Consider the following 27,427-nt stretch of genomic DNA (forward strand, 5'->3'; position numbering starts at 1 on the left):
CAAGGCCTTTGGAACCCAACTGCAACTTTTCCAAAGACACTTGTCCCAAACAGAGCCCTGCACCGCGCACTTCCCAGCTTTGAAAGAGGTAATTGACAGTTTCTCACAGGACAAGATCGGAGCGCAAATGAAGAGTTATGCAACAGCTATCGCATCTCTTTCTGTGGAATTTAACAAACGCTTTCGGGACTTTGCAGTTATTGAAAAGGACATGTTGCTTTTCTCTTCTCTCTTCTCCATGGACCCTGATGATGCTCCTCCACTGCTGCATCTGGAGCTCATTGAGCTGCAGTTTGACGATGAGTGCCGCGGGAAACACCAGCAGTGTTCTCTTGTTGACTTTTACCGGCAGCTGGACAAAAGCAGGTTTCCAGAAATGCGGTCATTCGCTAAGAAAATTATGTGGTTATTCGGCTCTACATATTTGTGTGAGCAAACATTCTCAGTCATGAACTTAAATAAGAACCGATTTAGGTCAAGGATGAATGACTCCAAATTGTGTGGCATTTTATGCATCTCAACCACTGCCCTCAAGCCTGACCTGGTCTCTTTACTGAAATCTAGATCTCAGTATCACCCTTCTCATTAGTGTCAGCAAGTTATCTGTTCCTTGATCAATCTGAAATTGAGTGTTTTGAACGGTAACATCTGTCACTATTAACAGTGAAAAGCCTAAAGCACACTAATGCACTTGGACTTATGGCACTTGTTTTTATTAAACTCTTGAATGAGATTTGGTTATAACTGTTGATGTTATGTACCTGTAGATGTGACACAAACTCCTGCTTTCTGAAAGATCTTGTAAAAGACAAAATTCACTTGTTTTAAAGTTTAATGATAACAGACCACTTTGCATTACTTATAACTCTTGTTTAAAATGCTCATGAGGCAAATATATTTAACTCATGGAAATTTAAAGTATTCTATACAGTTTGTTCAATGTTATCTGACTGAATGAAAGGCAGAATTGTGTATTTAGAGTTGTTCACGTCTGCCTGAGCGGCTTATATTTGGTTACATTGTCATTTGAAAAATAAAGGTAATTGTGACAATGATAATTGTTTTATAACAGTGTGTTTTCACGTAACTTTTGTGGTAAAAATGTCGGAAGGGACTATTGGCCCCCGGGCATCTTCACTTTCTCAAATTTGGCCCTCTTTGCAAAAAGTTTGGACACCCCTGACATAACCAATTAGGAAATAACACTTACTACCCAGGAACAAAAAAAAATTGTTACACAGTGTTATCAGAGCTGGAATTTTGCATTTGTTGGTGCCACCAGGCTGAGACCACAAGTGATTGGACCGGAGGACCCGGCCTAACCAAGGCTAGTTCAATCCCACGTTACAGCTCGGATCCTTGGTGGAATACGCTCAGCGCTCTGATCTCTGAGGCACCCAGCCACCTCAGAAATTGGTTTAAATTTATACATTCCATGCAATCGCTATAAAGCTTACCAAGATACTGATAATAAATAATTTGGCATGCATCGTGAACATGATCATCTATTTTGATTGATGAATCGGAGAATCGTTGCAAGCCTATGGTACATCGCAATGAATTGTTGCAAGCCTATGGAATGCTATCGCCAATAAACCGCAACTTGGATCACTACCTGTGAGATCTTCACTCAAAACTGCTCTAGAGGAGTTGTACACCCGTAGCTGCCACTGCTATTCAGATGGCCTGAAATCAAATGTATCATTCCGGATGACTGCTGCAAAGTATGATCTTGAGTTTTTATTATAGTGTGCTGATCTTTAAAGGTGTATTGAAAATTTTTGATACTGATACTCCTGCTGTTATGGAGTGACTCATGCAGCCAGCTATGGCTGCAAAGTTTGGTCGTACATGTCATGTATATCGTTTATTGTTAAATTTGAATCACAGTTCCTATGATCACTGTTACATTGTTTTTATATCTTTATTTGGTGATTTTGAAAACGTTTTGGTTTAGCCATGTTTGTTGTAGTACAGAGTTAGCCTGATAACTTTAATCTAAATTGTCTTATGGTTGTTATTGTTTGACTTGCATCCCACTGGCATTTTTGCAACACAGCGTTGAAATACGGTGTTTTTTCTGGAAGACTTTTGCTGTTTTTTCCTGGATTTTTTTGTTGCGTCTAGTCACTTTAAGATGTTTCTTGTTCATGTTTTTGTTTGTTGCGATTGCACCCGAGTCAAGAGCCGCATGGCTCACAGGGATAGTCCTAATAAATGAAACTGAAAAACATGCACTGCAAGGGCAAGATGGCATGAATTTACGAAGCAAGGTTTGACCGCGAGTCATGACGATTGAATGCGGAGGTTGAGAATCGATACCTTAAATTTCGATTTAAAGCTTTCGTGACTGCAGGGATTCATCTTCTTGGTTCTTTCGGTAAAGTCACGTAGAAGGGAAGTAATAAAATAATAAAAATAAAACACAATAAAATAATTCTCACGACGTTTCGGCTACAACGCAAGCAGCCGTCTTCAGGTGAAGAATGAGACACTGCCAAGCTAGGAGCTTATATATAAGCTGAGTTGGAGGTGTAAGAAGAGCGCCTTAACAGAAGAATGTGCATATCAAGAGGAATTCAGCATATTCATGGGAAATGCGTAGGAGGTGGGCGGGGGGGTTTCAAAGTCATATTATGTCCATGCATTATGCAGGATCAGCAGCACCAAAGGGAAGGGGCAGGGGGTAGCATTAACAAAGGGAGGGAATGTTAATAGTATGTAGAAGCAATGAAACATGTGAATGGGAGAACGGTGGCAGGAGACCTGCAGCGGAGCAAATAATGCATTCCCTGTGGAGAACACAAGATACACAGTTAATGCCAGTGAGTGGACTGCGGTCTGAAAGTCACCGTAAACGTGAACAACAATCAGTTAAGATCCGAAATGGTTTATTACGTCCTTCCAATGATTGCTGAGCCAGAATCCATCTTCTCGGTTGAAATTGTCTCTGTGTTTGTATATGTGGATCGCCTCATGAACGAATCTCTCATGGTAGCCAGATGGCTTGCAGAGAACCTCTGTCTTGGAGAAGTCAATGTCATGTGAGCCCACTGAATTGTAACAGTGATCTGCCACGGCTGAGGTGTTTGTCCTACCGTGTTTCAGGTCTGCTTTATGTTCACGGATGCGGTCCGAGACATGTCGTTTGGTTTCTCCAATGTAACTGCTACCACAGAGGCAACTTAGTTTGTAGACGCCAGGGTACTGTATGTCTGGAACCACGTCTTTTACAGACGGGACCAGATCACGGATTTTATGTACTGTGTTGAATCCGACCTGAATCTTGTGTTTAATCATGATTTTGGAGAGCTTTTTTTTTTTTTGTGACCCCAGCAATGTAGGGTAAGGTGATGGTTTTGAAAGGCTCATCAACAGGATCCTTCTTGATGGTTGGAGTGATGGCTTTTCGGATTGTGTAGTCGGAGTAACCATTAGCCTTAAGAGCTTGGCGTACGTGTTTGAGTTCACTGGCAATGTGTTCCTGGTCGGAGATGCATTGGGCTCTATGGTATAGAGTCTTGATTAGGGAGTTCTTCTGGGATGGGTGGTGGTGGGAATCCGGTTTTAGGTAGGCATCCGTATGGGTGGCTTTCCTGTAGACAGAATGGCTCATTGAACCATCAGGTCTCCTTTTAATTAGGACATCCAAAAAGGGTAGCTTGCCATCTTTTTCGACTTCCATGGTGAATCTGATGGCTGGGTGTATGGAATTGATGTGGTCGAGAAATTGGTCTAGAGCAGGCCGGCCATGTGGCCAGATGACAAAAGTGTCATCTACGTACCTCTTCCATACATTATTTTATTACTTCCCTTCTACGTGACTTTACCGAAAGAACCAAGAAGATGAATCGATACCTTGCGACAAAGGATGGCCCGATGTGTGGACATGTTGTCTGTCATCTCCTCTCGAGTTGGTGTCATGTCTGGTCTTGCTTGTCCCAGGGAGAAACTGGCAGAGGAGAGTTCGGAGCTCAAGATGCAGCGAGCGCTCATTGAGGGACTGCAGCCACAGGCGAACCCTGCGTGTAGGAGTCTCCCTCGCACGCCACACAGCGGAGTCTTGCACCACAGTGGTAACACAGGCCGGTGTGCCAGCCCTTTGAAGGGGTGTGCCCATTGCATGCAAAACATCATCGTGCTTGAGACACCCATCCGCAGGGGTCAAAGAATTCGGCGTCTGTTTTTGTAATTTAGAGTTCTTGATGTGAACCTACTTCTCAGGAATGCAGATCCGAGAGTGGTAAGTGGTTGACATTAAACCGATATATTGCAATGAGGTGGGGAGAGGTGGGTCATGAGTTGTCGACTTTAGCAGTGTAGGGTATAAAAGGCAATGCTTGTGTGACCAGTCGGGAAGGAACTTGATTGTCATAGCGGGAATGGTGAGAGGTGTGTGATGAGAGGTCATTAATTACATGGCCAAACCCAACGTCGATTATAAATTAGGTTTTGATTGCATTCGGAACCACTCCCGATGTGAAAACATTACTCAATATTATATGGCCCCTTGCTCTTTTATGTCATGGGGGTTGTTTGTCCATACTTTATTGACATGATCTTTGCGGGATTACGAAAGCGGGGCCCCAGAACTGGTTCAGATATCCTTTGCCACTGATGTCAGCTGTGGCCAGTAATCAAACCTGGGTTGGCAGGACAGTGCCACCATTCCCCACTGCTGCATACATAAGTGACGTGGGCCGAGTAGCCTGGCGGTCAGTCGTATGGGTCTCTCCCCGTCGTCGTTTCTCCCATCCTCAGTGTGCCCCTCGTCGTCTGCTGCCGTCCATTGCCCCCTGTAGCCCCGAGCGTGGAGGAGCTGCAGGCCGCACTGGAGCAGAAGGAAAGGGACATGCGTGCAATGGAGGAGCGCTACAAGCGATACCTGGACAAGGCCAAGAGTGTGAGCCTCGTCCTGGCACCGTCTCGCATCACAACTCAACCCTGGACACTTTGTGACTCCTTCCACCGTCTGACAGTGAACCACAAAGCCTTTTTTTCGTCTTTTGGCCTGTACTGTACGTCACAGTTGCAGGGAAATCATCTTATACTTTTATGAAATATCCATTTTAGCTGAGAAGAGATGATTATTTGCCTTGATAAAATAATAATTTAAAAGGTTTTGGACAATTTTTTTTATTTTCAATATTTTTACCCAGTTTAAAATCCAAATTTAAAGGTTTTACATGGGATTTCCCCCACTTTTTTGTATCACTATGAGACTCGCTTTTTTCTTGTGTTGCGTTAACTTTTCACGTGGTTTTCAATGACATTTTTAAAATATCACTCCACACATTCAACGCATATATCCTATACATCTGCACACGTGTTATGAATCAGACATTGCAGATGAAGCATGAGTGGTGGTCGGCTGCATTGGCTTGCTTATTTGTGTCCTTGGTAAATGCCTGTGACTGACCTCTTGACCCCTGGCCTTCAGGTCATCAAGACCCTTGACCCTAAGCAGAGCCCGATGACAACCACTGAATTACAAGCCCTTCGCAGCCAACTCCGCCAGAAGGACAACCTGGTTCACTCCCTGGAGGTACGACCGCCGCGAGCTAGGACAAGGTTATTCACCCTTGCGTCTATCAAGCAAATTCCAGCCCAATCTGCGAACGAGATTATTATTTCGCAGTTAAACTTACACTCCTTGGTAAAACTGCACTTGCACGAGCAACCTGAAGCCTCTGTCACCTGGTGACATTTGACCTCATCGACTGTACCCAATGAATTGAAAGCTGCATTGGCATTGCATCCGAGTCACCATTGGCCTTCTAAGCCTTTGTTCCCCACCTCCGCCATCTGATCACTTGCGACAAATTTCCCAAATCCTTGCTGTGGTTGACCCACCGACAAGCAAATTAGATTTCTTGTATTGCAGAGTTGTCAATAAAAAGCTTGCTTCGTCCACAGGATGTGTTGCCACTGGTTTGTATTAGAACTAATGATGCCCTCTAGTGCTGGTTTCATAGCAGTCCGTTTTTTGTATTCATTGTTTAATCTTTGTTAAATGTCAGGTCTTACATGGGTCATCATTAGTAGGGCTATCTGGAGGGGGTAGGTGGGAGGATATGGGCCAATTTTCCTGGGGCCTCAACATGAGGCACCAAAACAGGCCTGTTTTTTATCGTCGCTGATCAATTAGGAGTTACCGAAAGAACCAAGGAGATGAATCCCTGCAGTGACGAAAGCTTTAAATCGAAATTCAATTAGGAGTCCCCATGTGGCGGTCTGCCTGAGGCCTCTAGAAACATCTGGGCAGCCTTGATCATCAGCACCATAGGTGTCTGGTTTAATCCGGGCCGAATGAGGCCCGCCTCCCCTAAGTGCGATGAATATTGTGTCAGTGCTGTGACTGACTGACAAACAAGGTGGCTTCTCTGGGCAGCCTTGATCATCAGCTCTCGCACCATTAGTGGGTAGGTTCTGCGATCACATGTTAATTATCAAAGCCTCGTTTTCATGGCTGACTGTACGTGCTGTGATAAATGCTTTAAAGAGGGTGACATCTGTAGTACATCAGGTAGATTTCTGACGAGATATCTGTAAAGAAAAGTGGGCATTTCCTCCCTGTGTATGCCATGAGCCTTCTCAGGGGGTCTGGATGTTTCCCACAGGAGAAAGTTCTTCACAATGGATGTTCCAATCAGGACTCCCCTAGAGGAGAGTCTGGAGATTTGGCAAGGCTTTCCTGCATAGACATTATAAATACACCTCAATGGGTTTTTCACACCTTTTGTCATTTTTAAATTGTAATTGGTCATGACAAATGTACTCAATAAACTTGAAAATAAAACATGAAAATACGAACATGATGGACGTGAAAAGCCGCGATTCCGACTCGACTGAATAAATATCCCATCTGAAATTTTCCCACTGTCGTGTTGTTACAATGTTTTCACATCTTCAGGACTCTAAACAAGACAGAGACAAATTACTTCTGGTTGTTACGTACCATCCAAAGAGTAAGGGGACGGTAGGTTGATAAGAATGCCAGAGTCCGCCAAGCACCTGCTTGGATGAACGTCTTGCTTCGCAATGAGGAGTGTGACTGCCTCTTGATTGGGTGGCGTGGAGCTTAAGGGGGGTCCCCTACACAGCCCCATGCACGGATGATTTGATCAACTGGGAATAATTGTGATTTCTCAATCGCTTTGTGTGCTGATCAGACGTTAATTTTGAAATTAATGCATTTGATTGGAATACATCTATTAATCTGGACGGCACAATTGTATAACGGGAATCAATAATGGCTAATGTAATTTAGGATTGTTTTGGCTTTGATTTTTCAAAGCCAAAACAAGTCAAGTCCATTAAGGTCAACACGTTTTTTTTTCGTGACATAACATCCATAAGCCTCACGTGTTTTGCTTGTAGCGTGAATAAATTTATACTTTTGCTCAAATGAACATAAGCTTTTCCTAAGAGGTTAAAATCCCCACTAGGTGGTGCTTGTTAGCTGTCCTGGAGGGATGGTGGTGATGTGGGTCATGATGAGGCAGAGCCAACGTTGACCAGGATTTGAATTCACAACTTCACGACTGAGCCTTGCCACTCTACCTTGGCTGGATATGAACCATGAGGGCAATGGAACAAAACGTTCAAATTGTTGCGTGGCATACGAGTCTGCACAAATACGTTGAATCAAAAGCGGAAGAATAACAAGGGGTGGATGAGGACCAATGTGGAATTGTTGTTTCGAGGAGTGCGGTAGTCTAAAGGCAAACAAATGCTTGAGAAGGGCGGAGGACAGGAAGGATGGGGAACCGTAGCTGCCAATCTCCTACTAAGAGTTGGTGTCATTGATTAAAGGACTTTAATCAATGACAACGAGGAGGGAATTCGGCAGTAGGGACAGCAGAGGAGGAGTGGCAACCAACTGAGTCTGAGTGGGGAGTAACTGGGATGGCTTCACCGGCCGCGGCCTCTGGAGTTGAGGGGATGGCGACAAGACTAGAGCAAAATGAGGGTAGAGGCAGGCGATGGCGTGTCCATGATGCAGTCTCGTGATGAATGCGTTCTTGTAATTAATCCACAATTGGAAAGAGGGTCAGTGAAGGAAATCTAGGATTGGAGTGATGTGGTCACATTTGTGGGTACAGATGAAACCTTTGGTGGCAGGAGTTTTGATAATCTGCCGTTTTGTGATGAGGAATTTAATTAGGATGTAGAAGTAAGAGTTGAGTAGTATATTGTCAAAAACAAATGCATTGAGGTCTTTGCAGTAGGACTCGCACAGTTCAGGAGATGTGGTGTCACAGGTGGTAGGACAGTGGCATTTCATGAGGGCGCACCGGCTGTGGCATGGATATCTTTCCAGAATAAAATAATACAGCACTCCGATGCCTTCTGTAGGCCAATGATGTGTTACTACATCCTCCACTCAATCAAGATTGAGCCGAAAATGGAGTGTATCATAGGGATATCCCAACATATGTAGTTCTGTGTACCGCTAGTGTCGCTATTGAGTGTGATATTGTTTTCGACGCGTGAATAATTCCGCAGCAGCTGCCACCACATTAAGATTTAAGCTAAAATAGGTTTTGGCTCTTAGCCAAAACTGCCACCAGGCAATGATCAGCACAGAGAGAGGTGCCTCTTTCCAAGAGTTAACAACTTCTTTGCAAATTTGTTTTGATATTTTATTTTAAGATAGGAAAAGGGGCATTCAGGGATGTTTAACATTGCACGATAATTAAAGTAATAAATGGGCTTGGGAAGAACACGTTGAGAAAAGGGATGGTGGCTCGTGGTCGAGACGGAGTGGCAGCCAAAAGAGGGAACTCACCAGAGGGGACGTCCACAGACGTTGATCGATGTGTTTGAGCAACTTGTGCAACATAGTAGAGATGTGCGAGTGCCATGGATGGATTAGAGAGGGAGGGGCGTGGAGACCAGTGGCCTTGATTGGGGGACTGCCAATTAAAATGCCTGAGAAGCACTGGTTGGAGATCCTGCAGAGTTGAGAGGTACAAGAGAGGTCAGAATCAATGATAGCACCAACGTTAAACACTTTGTTGATTTTAAATAAATTTTTGCTGAGGTTGGAGGTTCGAATCTGGCACGCCATACAAGTAAAAACTGCGGATGTATTAACTCTAAAATAGTGGACGTTAAAGATCCTTTGAGGTTTATTCTTCTCTTTGTGTCAGTCCCCTAAAGTCGAATGTCCTGCGTGACTAGGACATTTCGGCACTCGCAGGTCGCCTGCTGCGAGACCTTGCACACTGCAGGGGGCCTTCCTTGAGCAGTGGGCAGTGCAGGAGGCGTCACGCAGGCTGCCTCTCGCCACCATAGTCGCAGCAGCAGCTGGCAGCGCTGGTTATGTGGAGCACCGCCACGTGGCGAGGGTAAACTGAACTGGTCTTAGGCCTCCCTTGGCCTCAAATGAGTACCTGTTGCGGTGTGTAAACATCGCCACTGGGGAGACGAAAGCGGTCGGGCGTGGTACTGGCCACCCACCCCTTTGTGTACTGTGATGGCCTTCATTGGTGTTCCCTAACAGCACTTGCCCCAAAAGTCTGTTAAGGCTATTGGGGGGACATTTGTCTTTGTTGTTCAGTGCCTGTGCTGTTCTAAGACGGTGTCTGATGTATTAGCTGTTGAAGTTTGTGGGTTTGAAGCAGCTTGTGATGAGCGCAGGGTATCAGAATGGGAATATTTATTTATACTGGAGAAATCCGAAGCGCTATAAAGCTCTTTTTCATAGGTGTCCGGTAGGGGCAGGTCAGAATGTATATTTTCCTTGCGTGGGCTGATAGTTCCCAGACGCGGCAGGCGCACGCTACGTTGGAGCAGCTTAGGGTGAATGCTGAGGTCTTGGTTGTGGCTGTGCGCAGTCCACATGTTGAGTTTACAAACTTGCGGATTATGTTGTTTCGGGAAGCTGACTTTTCCTTTAGTCTTCTCGATGTGGCTCTTGAAGGAGAGCGTGCGGTCCAAGGGTCACTCCAAGGTAGACTGTGCTGGTGAAGTGAGTGATGGGAACGCCAGTCCAGGTGATCTTGAGTATTTTGTTGGCATCACGGTTGCGTAGATGAAAGAGACCGACCTGTGTCCTGCTTGGGTTTGGGCCGAGCTGGTTGGATGTTTAGTTTCCAGTGAGTGGCAAGTGCATCTGTGCTCAATTTAGGTGAAGTCTGAAGTTGAGCACAACCTGACAGCTGCATTTGCGAGGATGACTGGATACTAAGATGTTAATGGCAGAAGAGTATGCCATTGTGTGCCGGTGTCACAGTTCAAATTTGAACAACTTCTTGCAAATTAATCAAGAAATATGTTAAAACCATCGGCCCCCGACTACAAAAATTTAACAGTACCCTCCTGAGAGGGTTTAGACTTAGTGAGGCTTTCCTGGGTAAACTAGTGTACTAATCAGAGTGTACTAATGTCAGACTAGAGCAGGGGTCAGCAACCAAAACAACAAGAAGAGCCATTTCTTTCTAATTTGGTAATAAAACCTCAATCTTTCAGGAGCCGCAATGCGTGTGAATACAAGACGGTGGTCCTTAATCAATAATGTCACGAAACAAACCTTAATGAGCCACATGCAGCTCCGGAGCCGCAGGTTGCCAACCCGTGCCCATAGTGAGCTGGACTCCCATGGTGAACTGGACTCCCATGGTGAACTGGACTTCCATTGTAAACTGGACTTCCATGGTAAACTGGACTCCCATGGTAAACTGGACTCCCATGATGAACTGGACGTCCATGGTAAACTGGACTTCCATGGTAAACTGGACTTTCATGGTAAACTGGACTCCCATGATGAACTGGATTTCTATGGTCAGGGATCGGCAACCAAAATAGCGAGAAGAGACATTTTTTGCGAATTTCAAGAGCCACACTGCTGTCCTGAAAGAGCCGCATGCGGCTCCGGAGCTGCAGGTTATGGACCGTTGGACTAGAGCGTGTTAGTGCTGGAATGTGGATTATCATCAATGTTTAGTGTCTGTGTGTGATTGGACGTTCTTGCAGCGCGAGTGCGAAAAGACACGGCAGCTGCGGGAGCAGGAGGAGAAGCTCATTGTCAGCGCTTGGTACAATATGGTGAGTGATGATTACTCCCCCACTCACTCGCAGCACACATGACGTTCTTTTGCCTGTGATCCGTGTTGTGTGAAATCGGTTCATGTAAACCCTGTAGCCACTAGAGAGCCACATTTTCCACTTTGTAAAATAAGTAATTACCGGGTTTTTCAGATTACGCGAGGGCAAACCCCATAATACAGATAAAGGTACATGCCGCATGCGTGCGGCGTCGGTGGCATATGGTGTCTAAACCTGTTCTTGGCCTGTTTTAGGCCACCTTGGCTTGAGATCAGTAGCTGTGCTCCCTGCCATAGCAGTGGTCCATAGTAGTGGTCTTGGCCTGTGCTGCGTGGACACGGGTGTCTGGTCTTGGCCTGTGTTGCGTGCACACCGGTGCCTGGTCTTGGCCTGTGCTGCATGGACACGGGTGTCTGGTCTTGGCCTGTGCTGCGTGCACACGGGTGTCTGGTCTTGGCCTGTGCTACCGTTGATATTTATTGTGAGCCAGTAAAAAGCAAGATAAATTTTTTATGGATTTTTTGTTAATATTTTACATCCCTATTAGGGTAGTTTTAATGTTGACAAATGCATCTGTGTGCTGTGGCAATCTGTGGGTCCAGCAAGGTTGGGAGCCACAGAGTAGAGCATTGCCTGACCCTGCAATGGGGACCTTTTTGTGTGTGCGTGTAGGGGATCGGTCTGCCAAAGGGGAGTCGGGCTGGGGGTGCGAGCGGTGGTGCTGGCCCCACGCAGTCGTTCCTCGCATGCCAGCGTCAGAGCACGAGCGCGCGCCGAGCCAAACAGTCGCACGCACAGGCGGGGCCGAGCGCAGCACGGCACTCGCACGCTTGAGGGCACGTGCTCGCTTGCACACACGCACGCACTCTCACGCGCACTCACACACGTGCACTCACTAGACAGAGATCTTCCATATAGCCTTAACAGACTGTAGGAGCGAGTGCTATTAGCGGGCACCTATGGAGGCCGGCACGGCACACGAGGGGGAGGGTGACCAACATCTCGCCCGGCGGCCTCTGTCTCCCCAGTGGCGATGTTTACACGCCACACCAGATACTCATATGATGGTGAGTCGACCTCGGGGAGGCCCAGGACCGGTTCGAATCATCGTCACTGTTGTTTGCCATTAGCGGGAATCAAACTCGGGTGGCCAGGTTCGTCGCGCAGCGCGCTAACTGCTACACTGTCACACACATTCTCACACACAAAATACACTCACGAACACATACTCATGCATTTCACGCTCACACATACACTCAAACGCACTCATATTAGTCACATGTACCCACACATTACACACACAAAGACAAATGTCCCACACATTGCTTACATAGGCTGTTGAGATAACTACTATTAGCAAGCACCTATTGAGGAGTGATAGTGTATTGGTTATCAACGAGCACTACTTACCTGGTGACCCAAATTGGATTCCGACTGACAGGTAAAATCGGTGACAGCGAATATCTGAACCGGTCCTGGGCCTCGCCTCGGTCAACTCAGTTTTACATGAGTATCTAGTGTGGGTATGTAAACATCAGAGCTTGGGAAGCGAAGGTGGTCAGGTGTAGTGCTGGCCATTGCACCCCTTTGTGCGTCGTGCCTGCGTTAATAGGTGCTCACACACACATACCCACGCATTAAACGTTTGCACACACAAGCACACCCACCTGCTCACACACGTCCCCATGCATTATATTCTCATACACACATCAACAGCTACCTTTTTCCACTAGTGACAGTAACACCACTACAGAGCTTGTACTAGGTTAGGTGACTTAGATGAGCTTTGAGGCAATGTGAGAGTCAAATAGGTTCTTTGGCACACCACAGAACAGACACAGGTTTATTTAGTAAACTGGGTGACTGGCAGAAGCATTACCTGTTCCCCCTACTTTTCCAGTCTGCTGTCTTGAGGCCACCTGATGATGCTTTGTGAATAATTGTCATGGGTGTTTTCCTGCCTCGATGCAGCATTGCTGCTAGAGGGTGGCATTGGCATCATTAAAGAGCCTCCAACACAGCTCCGCGTGGCTCGGCGGAGCTCGTTTCCGGTTCGTTGTAACACTCATAGCACATACACACACACGTAAAACTGCAAATCATTGCCAGGGGGTGGCTGGATCGCTCAATAAGCTCGTGAGCCCATTTGAGAATGTGAGGCCATAAGCGCTGAGATCCTCGATTCAAATCCCCAGCAAAGAGTTAACCACACTGCCCGGTATTGTGAGTTTCATAGTCAACCTGGCCCATTCACCAGTAACTGCACGAAATTATTTTATTGCATTTGGTGTTGGACTAAATTGAGTATAAACTCAACTGCGGGCTGATTTTCCACTTAAGACGCGTAACAAACAACTTAGCAATCTTCACAACTAGTAAGCTGTGTACATCTTGTGGTAAGATAGAACCTTCAGGGGTGTTGAGTGAATGAGATTTCACTTCCAGGGTTGTCTTTTCTGTAGGAAGATCCCAAAACTACTCTCAATGGCAATAGTACAAATAAACACACAGTTGTGTATGATCACAGCAGCATAATGTACTCCTGGCAGTAGCAAATTATATCTGTTGAGTTCGTACGTAACATTGTTGAACAAATGCATGGAACGGTGGGGGGGGCGGTATCTTCACTATATTTGCCTATTCTAGTGAACCAGGCTCATAATGTCACGTGCTCAGCGAGTGAGTAGTGTTGTACCAACAAGACTCGCCAATCACAAATGCACAAGTTGCTCATATTGTCACTGTGTATGGCCAGGTGTGGGTGGGGATGCGCACCTGTCAGGTGATTTAGAGGTCAGATTCAGTGCATCGTTCTGAGGTGGTAGTGCACGGTACCCACGCCCGTGGGAAGCATGGTGGTGCAGTAAAGAAATTCGAGGTCGCTGATCGTGCACAGATTGACTGGGTTTTTTTCCCTCGACATTGAGGATTACTCTTACAAGAGGTGGCTAGGGGGGGGGTAGCTTAGGATCAGGGCACTAAGCTGGCACTCCTAAGATCTGGCTCTGAATGCGTTTTTTTCAGCCGCCTGTGTTTAAACCGGATTTTAAAGTGTTGTAATAAGTTCATGGTATCACCACGGAGACCAATGACTGCACAAAAGCCCATCCACCCTATTTGTGTTTTCTTGGAATTTGGCTACAATCCAGTGATAAGGATTCAAAATATATATTTTTCTGCCTGCCATGCAACAAAAATCTCGAAAGCAGGGAGTTGCAGGGAAGTGCAGTGAGGATAGGTCATAAAGGCATCTCAGACGTAGTTCTGTGATATCACCTTCCTCGGGCCCATTCCTAAAATACTGTGCTCCACGGGAGTTGCAAATGGAAGCTTTGTCTCATGATATTGATATCAATTGGATAAACATAATAGAGGAATTTATTATAAATTAAGAAATACTCATGCGCAAACCATTTCTGAACGTGTCTTGAGCCCAAGGCTCTCTTGGCTACACACATCATGCTATGCTTTTGCTCAGTGCGTAAAACATAAACAATATTTTATTATAATATTTTATTACAGTCAATTGACGAAAAAGTAAGCTAATTGATGCCAATATTTGACCACTACATTCTTGAGTTTAAATAATGAAGTGAGTTTTATGGCCTATATTTGTTTTAGCATTGTATTGTATGCCGCTGTCGTTGGCATTGTTGGGATTGGTGTGTGACGCACGAGATGCGAAACGTGGCGATGCGTGCCACTACATGAACGCGTAAACACCACCGCCAATACTTGTAGCACAAATCAAAGCTCTCGGTTGAATTCCTAACTTGGATATGAGCATTTTGAATAAGCAGACATTTTTTAGATATTTTAGATTTTTTTTTACAAACAGATATATTGACCTGTGTAAGACCCCCACCCACAGAGCAATGATGTTGGTACCTTATTAAGCAAGACTACAAGTAGGTTTCAGCCTGCCTCAGTGTGATGGAGCTTCAGTGTTATTCATTGAAATGCCTGGGATTTCTCCTTGAGAGCTCGGGTTTCCCCCCATGTACTAAAATAATCGTCACGGAAAGAATTGGCTAAACATCCCCAAGGATGACACTTGAAACTGAGTCTTTGGGCTGAGGCTTTCATGACAAAAGTACTACTCTCATAATAGTGAGCATAGGAGTCTGATGCCCATGTTGGACTATTGGCAATGCTGTGGTTTCTGGATTTAAATCCTGTGTCACAGCACTCCATTAATGTTCCTAAGTACGGGGAGTTTTATAGTTTCAGCCCAGTCATTGACGTTTACATAGTTCAACCATACTGGCTACAATTTTAAAAGGGTGTTTGCAACAGAACAATGCAATGTGTTAGACATGCATATTAAGCTTATTAGGAAATTGGAATAATTATCGAGGGTTAAATTGTGTCTTGCAAGGTGCAGGCAGCTCTTGGTGGGAATATTAAAATGAAGGGTTGGTTATGCGTTGTCTGTGATTATCGAATTGCAATCCGTATGTGATAAGGATGCTGGAATGTCGTGTATATGAGACCGGCTGCGTGCACGCAGGGTAATGTGGTGGTGGGGCCTTGAAAGGACGCCCGCTGTATGCAGTGGGATTTTCATCCGAATCTTCACCTCCCCTATCTTGTTTCCCACATAGACTTTGCCAATCATGCCATTCATAACCCTCGAAAATTATTTGAATTTCGTTTTTTAGGTAAATATAAATAGTTAAAATTATGTTATTAGTGGCAGTTAAATGTTTGATTATATTGGAGCACTATAGCGCCCTCATATGATTTGACTTTCCTGCAATACCACGAGTTCAAATCATGCCATATAGATGGTATTTGTCCATTAAACATGGACTGCAATACCGGAGAAATAGCATTGTATGGATTTCTGCAATTAACCACTTTGTCGAGATTCATGTTGAGACCTCTCGCGGCCGTGCGGATGAGGTCACACGTCGTTGACCAGGCTCGTGGTGAAATGTCAACATGGGTTTGTGCAGAGATGTCAATCAAACTGGGTAAGTTAATCTTCATGATGTAAATAATATACACCCCTTAGTTTACATGCATACTTGTTTTTATCTTGTTTTTTTGACATAGGCTGAGCAGGAAACGTGTCGTGCCTGGTTCAATTGAGCTCTTTGGCTAGGCCAGGGGTCGGCAACCAAAATAAGAGTAAATTTTTCGAATTCGGTAAAAAAAAAAAACCTCAATATTTCAAGAGCCGCAAAGCATTGTGGTACTTAATTAATAACGTCATGAAGCAGTCCTTGAAGGGCCGCGTGTGGCTCCAGAGCCGCAGGTTGCCGAAACCTGGGCCAGGCCGTCAAAGAAAGAGGGGAGAGCAGGGATCAGGTTTGAGGCATTTCTTCCCTGCTGTGAATTGGCCATAATGGCTCGGAAATGTACAGCTTTGTTGAAAATCGTTAACAACGTTGCAGTGTTTGAACATAAGATGGTTTATGCGATGTGAACATTTAAAGTCCAGAAAGGTTTTGCCGTGTAACTTTACCATGCACTGAGCAGGGCTGCTTAGGGGTCACACAAAAATGAGAAGTCATTTAAAGGCACTTCAGCTCTTAATTAGCGCAGTGCACTATTATGGCGATGTTAACATTTACCATCAGATTCGAAGCTACATGTAAATTTGAGTTACTTGTTATTCCTACATTTTCCTGTTAACTTATTTCCGATGTCTTAATGAGAGGCCATAAGATTGTCGTAAAGAGAAGCCGAGGCGAATGTTTCACCTCGAATTGAGCGACAACAGGAGGCTTCAGTAGTTTCAGCTCATCCCATCGGAGGCTCGCGGCGTGAGCCGACTCGGCGCACTGCGATATTCACACCCGGCCAGCTTCAGCCAACTTGGTCCCATTGTAAACACACCCCGAATTCTGCCGTCACATGGTCGATAAACTCCAGGAATTGTCCAAATTCCTGAAGTACAAGTGTTTCCTGTGTCGTGTCCATGCATACTTCTACAATGTGCAACATAGCTTTACCTAATAAGTCTTGACATTTTAAGACTATACATTAGTTTAAGGGCTGCCCGTTTTTTTTGTGCTTAGGAATGACAGACATAGTTGAATAAAATTGGTTTCTAAACATAACTCTTGATGTGACAATTCTCTGCATAGAGTATATGTAAACTGTATAGGAGGAAAGGAAATGATGAAAGGTGTCTCTTGGCCTTGTGTTGGCACGAAGATCCAAGCTGGGCTGGGTTAAATTCAAATTGATGCTCCTAGAGGTGCCCGCTCTGAATTTGTTCAAGATATTAGTGGCCCAAGGCCATTTTACTATTGGAATGCTCAGATGAATATTCATTTTGCAGCTGCGAATAAGAATATGTGAAGAAGTCAACTTCACCGTCGGTTGATCTCCAAGTCACGTGGTCCCTAAACACGCTGTCATTTCCAGGACTTTCTCGTCAAATTGCACTCCATTGCTGTCTTTGTTCAATGCCTATTCTCAGAAAGAATTATATCAGTACATCTGCAAACTCTAGAGAGCAATGTGTTGCTGATCTTTAACAAATTCCTGATGCTCGGCGTTGTCCCCCATCGGGGCCCTGCTCGCTCACCAGCCAGGGCCGGCCAATGCAGGAACAGCTTTGCTTCTCTCCACTTCCGTCACGCCTCGCCCACCTATATAATACGAATCACATTCCTACACCAACCAAAACATTTACACTCCTACATGTATTATAAGTCCTCATTGCATAAGGCACTTTGGGAGTAAATTATAGGTTGCATAGCTGGTACAACTGTGTCACAATGCACTGCTCCACGTGGTTGTGAATAAGATGAGTGTCGCTGCAGATAGATATATGTCACAAACCGCCAAGTCCAGTAGACATTTTAAAGTTGTCTTTTTATTGAGTGCTTGCTTGGGTGGGAGTGGCGTTACACAGAAAGACAGTTACCATCCATTGTTATGACAATTGGCATACAAGAGGAGGGAAGCATGAGACTGCATTTGTTTGCATTCTCACCACGGTAACCGACACTTGAAACGCGCAATGCATCAATGCTGTCTCAGAGCCGCAACGGAAATAGGCACGGACTCTCATTGAGCGAAGACACTAATCAATCACGACACTTACAACTCATTTCCCGATTCACGTGTTTTTCTCTCACTTCAGTAGTTTACACAGTGGCATGTTGCTACAGAAAAAGCGGGGAGTGCGAAAGCGTGGCTCTCCGGGTACCGCCTAAGCGCCAGCCGCTGACAGCTGACACCCCCCCCCCGTCACTCGAGCCAACCACCCTCTCATCCCCTCGTCCCACAAGATAGAACCCTGCCTCTAATCACAGGACGTAACCCTTAAGAGACAGGGAACGGGGCGCTTGGTAACCACGTCAGCTCTCAACATAAGGTGCTGATGTCCGACTTGGAACAGCCCCAGTGGCAGCAGACAGACGCGAGGCCTGCTTTGGTGGCCCTGTCTCCGCGCTGCAGGCCCCGGGGCCCAGGAAGGTGACGCCAGGGAGCCCCAGGCTCGGGGTCCCCGGAGGGAGAGGCGGCCGCCTCAAGGCCCTCCGCTTGCAGGGAGCTGGACTCGCCCCACAGGGACCGGGGATCAAACTCGTCCGAGGTGTCGCCCCGAGTGGAGGTGTCTGCAAAAAAACAAGGACATACCCCCGTGTGGTCTCAGCAGACTGTTGGGGCAAGTGTTGTTTAGCAAGCGCATATTCAGGCCTGAACTGTACATGGGGGGTGGGTCACCAGCACCACACCTGGCCACCTTTGTCTCCCCAGTGCTGATGTGATGCATCACCCTGGATACTTATAGGAGGCCGAGTCAACCTAGGGGCAGGCTCAGGACCGGTTCAGATAGTTGCCACTGGTGTTGGCCGTGAGCGGGAATCAAACTGGGATCATCGGGTTTGTAGCGCAGTGCGCTAACCACTTCACTACCACGACACTTGTGCGTACACACATACGTACAGTGTACAAGTCCAAATGTCTCAGAATAACTACACAGCCTTTTATGAATCTACTGCTGGATGGAAGCCTCCCCATGCTGTGTCGGTCGTGTATATTTTTGGCCATACTTCATCACACGAGTGAGTGTGGGATGTCACACGAGCTGGGTTCAAAGGGATAGAACCCAGCTCGCCAGCGCCATGGCGCAGTGTGCTAACCACTATGTCATAGGAATGTGTCATGTGTTGCTATGCTGTGTTGTCAGCACCCTCGCAGAGATTAGGAGCAGCCTTGCTCACACAGGAGCAGTGGACACGTGGTCTCTGGTATGCGGCCTCTGAGAGCCCCTTGAACATGCCGTGGAGAAGACTCACCTTGGTGTGCTGTGTGCAGACCACCACTTCCGACTGTGAAATCACAGTAATAAGTCTTGGCTTAAGGAAAACATTGATCTCGGCATTTTTTGTAAAAAAATAAAATATTATTTGTAATAACAAGAATCACAGACTGAATTCATCTCGTTTACATTCAGAGAAGTGTCGTTTATCTTCTAGTTTTTTTGTCAGAATGCTTCAGGGAATTTTTATTGTGCTGTGCTTTCTTGAAATGCCGCACATTGCATTAAAAAATATATATTAATAGGTTTTAGATTTGAAGCTTTCGTGACTGCAAGGATTCATATTCTTAGTTTTTTTCGGTAAAGTCACGTAGGTAAAAAATTGAAATTAAAATTAATAAAAGTAAAATAAAATGAAAATAAAAAATCACGACGTTTCGAAGGCAACACAAGCTTCCGTCTTCAGGTGGAACCGTCACAGCCACGACAGCTGTATCAAGTAAATGAGAGATTACAAGAGCTACCACTCCGTATATATAATGGTTGAGGGGGGAAGGGCCCGGAAAGGCACACTTTTTAATAATATGGTAAGGCTACGAACCCGGCGGCCCGAGTTTGATTCCCGCTCACGGCCGGTGACGATTATTTGAACCGGTCCTGGGCCTCCCCTAGGTCGACTCAGCCTCAAACGAGTAAGTGGTGTGGTATGTCAACATCGCCACTGGGGAGACCGTGGTGAATCCAAGTCCCGGGCGAAGCCGGGTAGTAAAGCTAGTATTTCATAAATCTTGTGTTCGGTAACTTCGGTTATATACCTTTCTGTTTCAGTATTGGTCGAAAGTGTAATTAAACTTTCGGTTTCGGCCGAAAGTGTAGTTAATATTTCGGTTTCGGCTGAAAGTGAAGTTAAACTTTCGGTTTTGGCTGAAAGTCTAATTTTATCTTTCAGTCTGGTTTCGGTTTTGGCCGAAACCAGAAATTCCGTTTCGGTCGGCCTCTAGTCCACACCAGAGACAGTTTTTTTTTGAGCCTCGTCTCAAACGGTGTTAGACCAGAGGACACCAAAAGGCGTACAGCCCAAAGACAATGCACTATCAGAGTAATGAGAGCTCTGGGTGAACATTTACATCATGGGACTCCTTTCCCAGAACCATCATATGATAATAGGTTTTTCCCCTTTTTTCTGGCAACAAAACATGTGTCCAGAAAAAAGGGGAAAACCCTATTATCATATTTTGGTACTGGCAAAGGAGGTCCCATGATATAAAAGATATATAGTTTTATATATATGTTTTACCTTCAATTTATTTCATTAAGCTACCGGCAACATCCGCTGAATATCTCACAACAACATGCAGAGATGTACGCACACGCAAGGGATATTTTCTCTTGCATCCTGTGTTGCCTTCACATAGCAGGGGGTGCATTATCCCACCCCATCTCCTATGAGATTGTTGCGTGCCAATGAAATCGATATTTTCATTTATTACAACTGATATTCATGCAAATCAAGTGGAAAACTAATATATTGTGATTGTTTTTTTAAGTAATTGATAGCTAAGTTCAGACCATCAAGTCACTATGCCAGAGAACCCGGGTTTACTCACTGCTGGCTGAATTCCAGGTTATGAATCACGTCATCGCAGTGCGCACCGATCGGGAACGTTCCTCTCTTTGCACTTTACCGAAAGAACCAAAGAGTATGGATCCTTGCAGTCACGAAAACTTCAAATCCTGAAGATGCTAGGTTTAGTAATATATGTTATGCATGTCGCTATTGTAAACTTTCAATCACATTTCTTATGATCACTGTTACATTGTTTTTATAGCATTATTTGTATCTCGGCCTCGCCGTGCGCTGCACCGCTAGTCGAGTAGATAACCATGTGTTCAATAAACCCTCGGAGCCAGGATGACCGTCCAACTCGGATCGTCATTTATTGATTGTAACAGGTAAAACTGGTGAGAAAACACAGATACAGCATCTGTTATAATTCGGAAACACCCACACAATGAACACCACAGCATCAGAACATTGTCTCAGATAACAATAGATCCTGGAAGGACCAGGCCCCCACATTACCCCTGAACAACTAGACAAAGGCACAAGCTGGTGCGTTGCATACAGGCACATAGTGTAGTCATCCCACTGCACCCCAAATGTACAGCATTACACTTAACACTAAACTGTGGATGAGATACTTCGTCATCACTCTCAGGATCGCAACATAGGCACAAGTCTGACTCGACCTACTAAATCACAAGTAACATCCACAATAAGGAAAGTCACAGGCTTCGTTACTAACTAGGCCTCGTATTTACTACAACAACTTAACGGCACCATAAAGGCATTTACATTGCTATAATAGTCATTCCAACATTACAACAGCATTTCCAATATTATAGGAATATAAACAACTTACAGATAATGCTTCTTAAGCTCCCACAATGGGCAAGTGCAGCTGTGATCTCACTGAGATGCGATGCGTGCCGCCATCTTGACTTATCTGTGTAATGGCTGACGCCCGCGTGGTACAGTGGAAATCTAACATCGGCACTTCCTGGTCACGTGACCAACATTAGCATAAAAAACAGGAACTTCCTGTGAACACACGCTCCACATCTGTCGTGAGGCAAAACAATTTGAGTAATTTCTAGAAAGGGTTAGTTTAGCCGATTTTTTTTATGTAGTATAGAGTTATACTTAAAATTGAAATCTATATTGTATTATGATTGTTATTGTGATCTAACATCAAAATGGGATTTTTTTGTACGCAGCATAAACAAATGGTGCTTTTTCTGGAAGATTTTATTATTTTTGTAGGGGATGTTTCAATTTGCGTAGAGAAAATTTTAAATGTATCGTGTAATCTTCTTGGTTCTTTCGGTAAAGTCACGTAGAAGGGAAATAATAAAGTAATAAATATCTATTTTATTATTTCCCTTCTACGTGACAGGAAATAATGAAATAAAATAAATATATTTTATTATTTCCCTTCTACGTGACTACCGAAATAACCAAGAAGATGAATCCCTGCAGTCACGAAAGCTTTAAATCGAAAAGTATTGTGTGATTTTATTGTTTGTTGCGGTTGCACCCGAATCAAGAGCCGAATGGCGTACAGGATTATTCCAAATAAATGAAACTGAAAACTGAAAAACTGCTATGTTGCTTGTCATCATAAAGTTCAGCTTTTCCAATCTGCTCCTTGTCCGCCTTTTTATTGTATCTTTAAAATGTTGGTCTGCCTTCAATCGCTGTCCTTGGTGCACGTAATATTTTTGTATTTTCCAATTTTGACCATCATAGATTGTACATGACCTCTGTTTTGCTCAATCTGTATTTATCCTGCACCCTACTTTAACTGTTGTTTGTTTGATTATTTAAGGATCTCCTGCGGTTAATTTCCATTGGACATAATAACGACCATTTCGTCAGAAAATCGGAAACGTTCAGTGTTATTTTTCATTCCCATGAATAGCTTCTGTCACTGGGAATACATTTGGTGAAAGCGTATCATTGCTTGTGCGTCTTTTGGTACTTTTTCCATATAATCTTCGTGCTGCTCTTCTGGTTTTGTAAATTGTTTATATTACTTAAAAACTTTTTATAGACCTGGGTTTGTGACTGCGTTGAAGACTGCACTGGCACATAGGGAGCTACGGATGATATCCGCCTTACAAATATAAATTATTATTGCATCAAAGTAGAATGCTTTTTCATAGTCTACAAGGCCAGGCAGGCACAATGGTAATTCAAACTTTACCATAATGTGATTTGTAGAATGTAGCCGAAAGCTTAGAAACCTTACCTTATCCATGATTGCAATTGGGGATGAATGGCCTCGAATTGTATTGTTATTCTGTTCCAGATGACCTTCATGAGCAATTTACTGTATATATATACACAATAATAGGCCAATAGGTATGTAGTTCTTGAAGTAAGTTTTTACCTCCTATTATGATAAAATAATGAATTGGGTATATCAAACATGACATCTTGTGTCATGTTTGTGTTGTGTTCTCTGATTTGTTTTATCAATTTCCTAATTACCCTGCAGAGTTCTAGGCTATTCAATCTCAGTTTCACATCTACGTCTCTTCTCACATTGCGCCTCAACTTCAGCATGCGTTTTATGGTCATCTCCCAATTAACTATGAATGCCCTCATACTGTACATTGTTTCCGATGTATGTGTGTTGAACTTCTTTCGCACCGTACGTAGCCAACCGCGTTAATCAGAGGTGCAGGGAAGGAGATCAAACTAAACACATGAAGCAGTTCTAAAGAAATTCGTTTTCAATCTACATTTAAAAGTGCATATAGCTCCAGTGGCTTCCTCTGCCCTCTGTAGTCCTCACCTGTGTTTCACACCCTCCACTACTCCTTCCCAACCCAAACCCATTAAATCACCATAACCAGATGTCGGCAACCAAAATAACAATCGGTAAAAAAACCCTCAATATTTCAAGAGCCACAATGCACGTGATTATGAGATGGTGGTCCTATATAAATAACGGTCACGAAGGGGTCCTTAAAGAGCCGCATGCAGCTCTGGAGTCAGAGGTTGCCGACCTCTGGCCATTACCGACCACTTGTGCCCCCACCCCCGCTACCAGCCACCCCTGTAGAGCATCTCCAGATGTGATCGGATTTAGTCGTTATATAATTTCTGTTATTTCACAGCCCTTTATCATTAAACTGCTGGAAGGCATCCCCATGCTTAGTGGGTCTTGGGAGATTTGACTATACTTCACGCTGGTCAGTGCAGGTTGAAAGAAAGGACCCAAGACTGGTTCAGCTGTCACTTGTCACTGATATTAGCAATGGCTGGGAATCAAGCTCAGGTCGCTGGGAATGTATTGCAGTTCACTAACCACACGTGCCACTGCTCTGCCCATTTGTATGCTCTATGAATGAATGACAGTAACCACTGCAATGAATACAAACAACACCAATCGGCCACTAGTTGATTTTACCGCATAGACATTGTCTTTTACCCCTTTGAATTGAATTATTGGAGATTTTGCTGCTGATGATGTTAGCATTTTGTCGGTGTAGCTGTATGGCAATGTTAATGGCATTGCTGACGATTTTGAACGTATTCATAAGTGCTGCAGATGTTGATGGTAATAGTGTAAATGGTGATGGTATCAATGTTACAGTAAATAATATAATATATAATAATATTTTCAATATTATAATAATATTTTCAATATTATTATGCTTGTTTACCCAGCTAAGTCTCAATGAGTCTCACGATTTTTCAAGAAATTCTTGCCAACATTGACCCCGCTATTATGGGTGTAACAACACGTATAGTCAACTTCACAATGGACGTATTTAATTGCGTTTGCAGCAACACGTTTCGATTGTACAATGTGTTTTACTTGCGTCACATGACGCAGCCACTACTTGCACCACAATGCAAAAACAATAGAATCGCCAATCAAAACGCAAATGAGAATTGTGACGATTGGTGAATTGCGAGGGTGGCGAATCATCACTCCCACTCTACTCATGGAGTTGTCGATGATGACAAAAAATGAGCAAAAAGAGAGAACAATTAGAGGAGCAAAAGGTAGCGACACTGTTGGAGAAGGCCCAAGAGATGGCTCCGGTGGTTTGGACGTGTGTCTAGATTGGATCCAGAGAGAATACCAGACATGGCATTGCAACAGAATCACACAGAACAAGATCGAGAGGAGGAGCTACAGATGCACTAGATCGACAAAGTGAAAAATGATCTCAAACAAAAACGGGAACAAGAAAGCCGTGAAACTGGTGCATGCTAAAGAGGTGGAAATATCTCAATCGGCCCCGTCGTCTCTGACAGAAGCCAACTAATGAAGAAGATGATGACAATACGAATGACATTGCGGTGCTATTGCCGATGAGGTTGTGCATGGGCCAAACCTCTCCTCCATCTGGAGCCCCCGCAGGTGAAGATCACGGCACGGATGAACTCGCGCCCGCACAGCTTCACCCCAAGGCGACCGCCCTCGGCGCCACCGTCCAGTCCAGCCAACACCACAATGCACGCCGCAGCCAGGATGGCAAGTAGCTTCATGTTTGTGTCTAAACAGTTTTAACCTAATAATAACAACCACCTAATCTCTTATTCTCAAATTCTTACAATTGTTAAATGCTAGATATTTGAGGCTCACCCAAAAAAAACCGATATTTAATTTCAGGGGTTTTATTTCAAAAATAAAAACGAATAACGTAAGAGTACAACTGGGGTGGCCGAAGTGTGGAGTCTCTTTCAAGCTACCTATGGCTGTGATCTCTGAGTACCTGTATTTATACACCTAACTCGCCCGACCAACACTATCAGACGTAAAGGCTTTATTTTTTAGTGACATTTAGCAAATAATTAAATAATACAAGTTGACAACCGCTCTGCAAGGCGCTTTACTTGAAACGCCCATACGGTTCTTCACTTGACATGGCCGTGCTTGTATCAGGAAAGCTATGGGCTTCACAACCATGACCTTTATGCCTTGGTGATAGACGCAATCCCTTTGTGTTGTATGCAAGGATTTTTCTCATCAACTCTTTGGGGGATGGAAGGAATTAAAATATAAAATAAATTTACTAACGATTGCAGTTAAGTTCGCATTGTTCAGCCTGATTGATGCATTTATTTGCATAGATAAGTGTGGCCTTCATTAACGCTGCACCATTTAACCTTTCTGCCAGCCACCCAGCTAGAGGTCACTGTGATTGTCGATCATGTCACGTCAATGAGTCTTTGTTCCACATCTGCGCTAAAATTGTGAATTACGTTTTCAAATTAAACACTGATTTTATTGTCTCTTTAATTATTATATTGCCTTAATTTATTTTGCTTTACTTTTGTATAAGACATTCAGACTTAAAGTTCAGATTGACCTGCGACTACATGAGTCACACACGTAGATGTGCGTCATGCAAGTAAAAACTGTTGGGGCAAATTTTGATAGCAACCACTTGTTAAGGTTGGCATGGGTGGCAATGCAGCCAGCACCACATTATAGGAAATATTGAAGATAATAAAATGTATAAAGCATCTAAATACTACAAACATCTCTAAGACACTTTGTCATGTAAAAATATGAACATAAACAGTGCAATAAGACAAAATCTAGCCACGGCTCACGACAGTGTCGCTCCCTCAAATTCAACTCATCAATGGCCCCACCATCAGTCTCTCAAATCTCTTGAAAATCCTCATTATCACCTCGGACTCCACTCACTCGACAACCACGTCAACGCAATAAAGACACCCTATGTTTACTACAGCCACCACAAACACTCGAGCTTTCCACGTGGTCAGCACTCGCGTTGATTGTTGCAGCATCATCCTTACTTGGACATCAGTGGCTTCAAAACCAAACTGTCACGTGCTGCCCTGGGCATTCGGTGCAGCCATATGGCTCCATGGCTTCGCTCGGAACCTTGAACTGGCTCCCCATCAAATCAAACAGTACAAGATCGCTATCTTGTGCCACCAATCTCTCTCTCAACGTTTCCCCCTAATATCTCTCCACCTTTTTTCACTCTTACTCAAATGAGCATTGAAAGAAGGTGCTCCTCTGTTTACAGCCCGAAGCTGATGGTTGAACTTTCACATTCATATGGTGGGGGGTGAGTCTATCCATAGGTGCCCATTGTTGACTCCAGATTACAGCTCGAATTTAGAGTCAGAGAAATTTGGTGCAATGACATCAACTCTTATGTGGATGCTAAATAATTTTTTCCCTCACAAATCCATGAGATTGCATAGAAAGGCCGTCATGTCACATGGATCATGGCGGATTCTGATTTTGACAGACATTGATGTTCATGCTTATCAGTGGAATCAGGCTTAATTTCTTAAAATTGGATGATACCGGTCATAACTGAGCACAAGAGCCAACTCATAAATCAGCCTAGAGACCCCCCTCAAATGATGTGCCCCCGTTAACTTAAAATATTTGTACAGTACTGTATACTGTACCATGAATTAGAAGACTGCCAATACATGCACATTTCAACAATGGGACTGAATATTAAATTTTAGAAGCAACTTTCTCTATATATGCTCCTTTAAGAATGAATTCCAACATTTCTTCTCTGATACTGACATACTTGGAAGAAATAAAGATAATTTTAAGGAACTAGCTGATT

At 44.3% G+C, this 27,427-nt stretch overlaps 2 protein-coding genes across 4 annotated transcripts in view; one reads left to right on the forward strand and one right to left on the reverse strand.

Moving 5' to 3' along the window:
• The window catches only part of LOC144947765 (protein Hook homolog 3-like), an 82,424-nt gene extending 64,529 nt beyond the window's left edge, over positions 1-17,895 (forward strand). The window contains exons 18-22 of one of the 2 annotated variants that reach the window (XM_078877125.1): positions 3,946-4,076; positions 4,803-4,903; positions 5,441-5,545; positions 10,981-11,052; positions 11,725-17,895. In XM_078877125.1, the coding sequence (XP_078733251.1) occupies positions 3,946-4,076; positions 4,803-4,903; positions 5,441-5,545; positions 10,981-11,052; positions 11,725-11,886 (571 nt within the window). In that variant the 3' untranslated portion in view covers positions 11,887-17,895. The remainder of the gene's footprint in view (positions 1-3,945; positions 4,077-4,802; positions 4,904-5,440; positions 5,546-10,980; positions 11,053-11,724) is intronic. The other variant, XM_078877126.1, reaches the window with a different exon arrangement.
• LOC144947766 (relaxin-3-like) lies at positions 17,869-25,346 on the reverse strand. 2 transcript variants are annotated; one of them, XM_078877127.1, is made up of 2 exons: positions 25,193-25,346; positions 17,869-18,629 (listed from the first exon to the last, which is right to left on the reverse strand). In XM_078877127.1, exons 1-2 carry the CDS (start codon positions 25,344-25,346, stop codon positions 18,379-18,381), a joined length of 405 nt encoding a protein of 134 aa, XP_078733253.1. In that variant the 3' UTR covers positions 17,869-18,378. The 2 variants fall into 2 exon arrangements, 1 of the variants encoding a protein (XP_078733253.1); XR_013640088.1 differs by lacking the exon at positions 25,193-25,346 and adding an exon at positions 21,700-21,928 and having other exon boundaries at positions 18,490-18,629.
• Positions 25,347-27,427: the final 2,081 nt, after the last annotated feature.

Source organism: Lampetra fluviatilis, chromosome 46 (genome assembly GCF_964198595.1).
Source record: "Lampetra fluviatilis chromosome 46, kcLamFluv1.1, whole genome shotgun sequence".
Classification (NCBI taxonomy): Eukaryota; Metazoa; Chordata; class Hyperoartia; order Petromyzontiformes; family Petromyzontidae; genus Lampetra; species Lampetra fluviatilis.

What these genes read in the sequence shown, in the direction of transcription:
- LOC144947766 (XM_078877127.1), bottom strand. Translation starts at nt 25,346, where the DNA reads ATGAAGCTACTTGCCATCCTGGCTGCGGCGTGCATTGTGGTGTTGGCT. An exon ending in GGGCTCCAGATGGAGGAGAG is followed by an intron (nt 18,630 to 25,192) that starts GTTTGGCCCATG and finishes GTTTTTTTGCAG; the next exon opens with ACACCTCCACTCGGGGCGAC.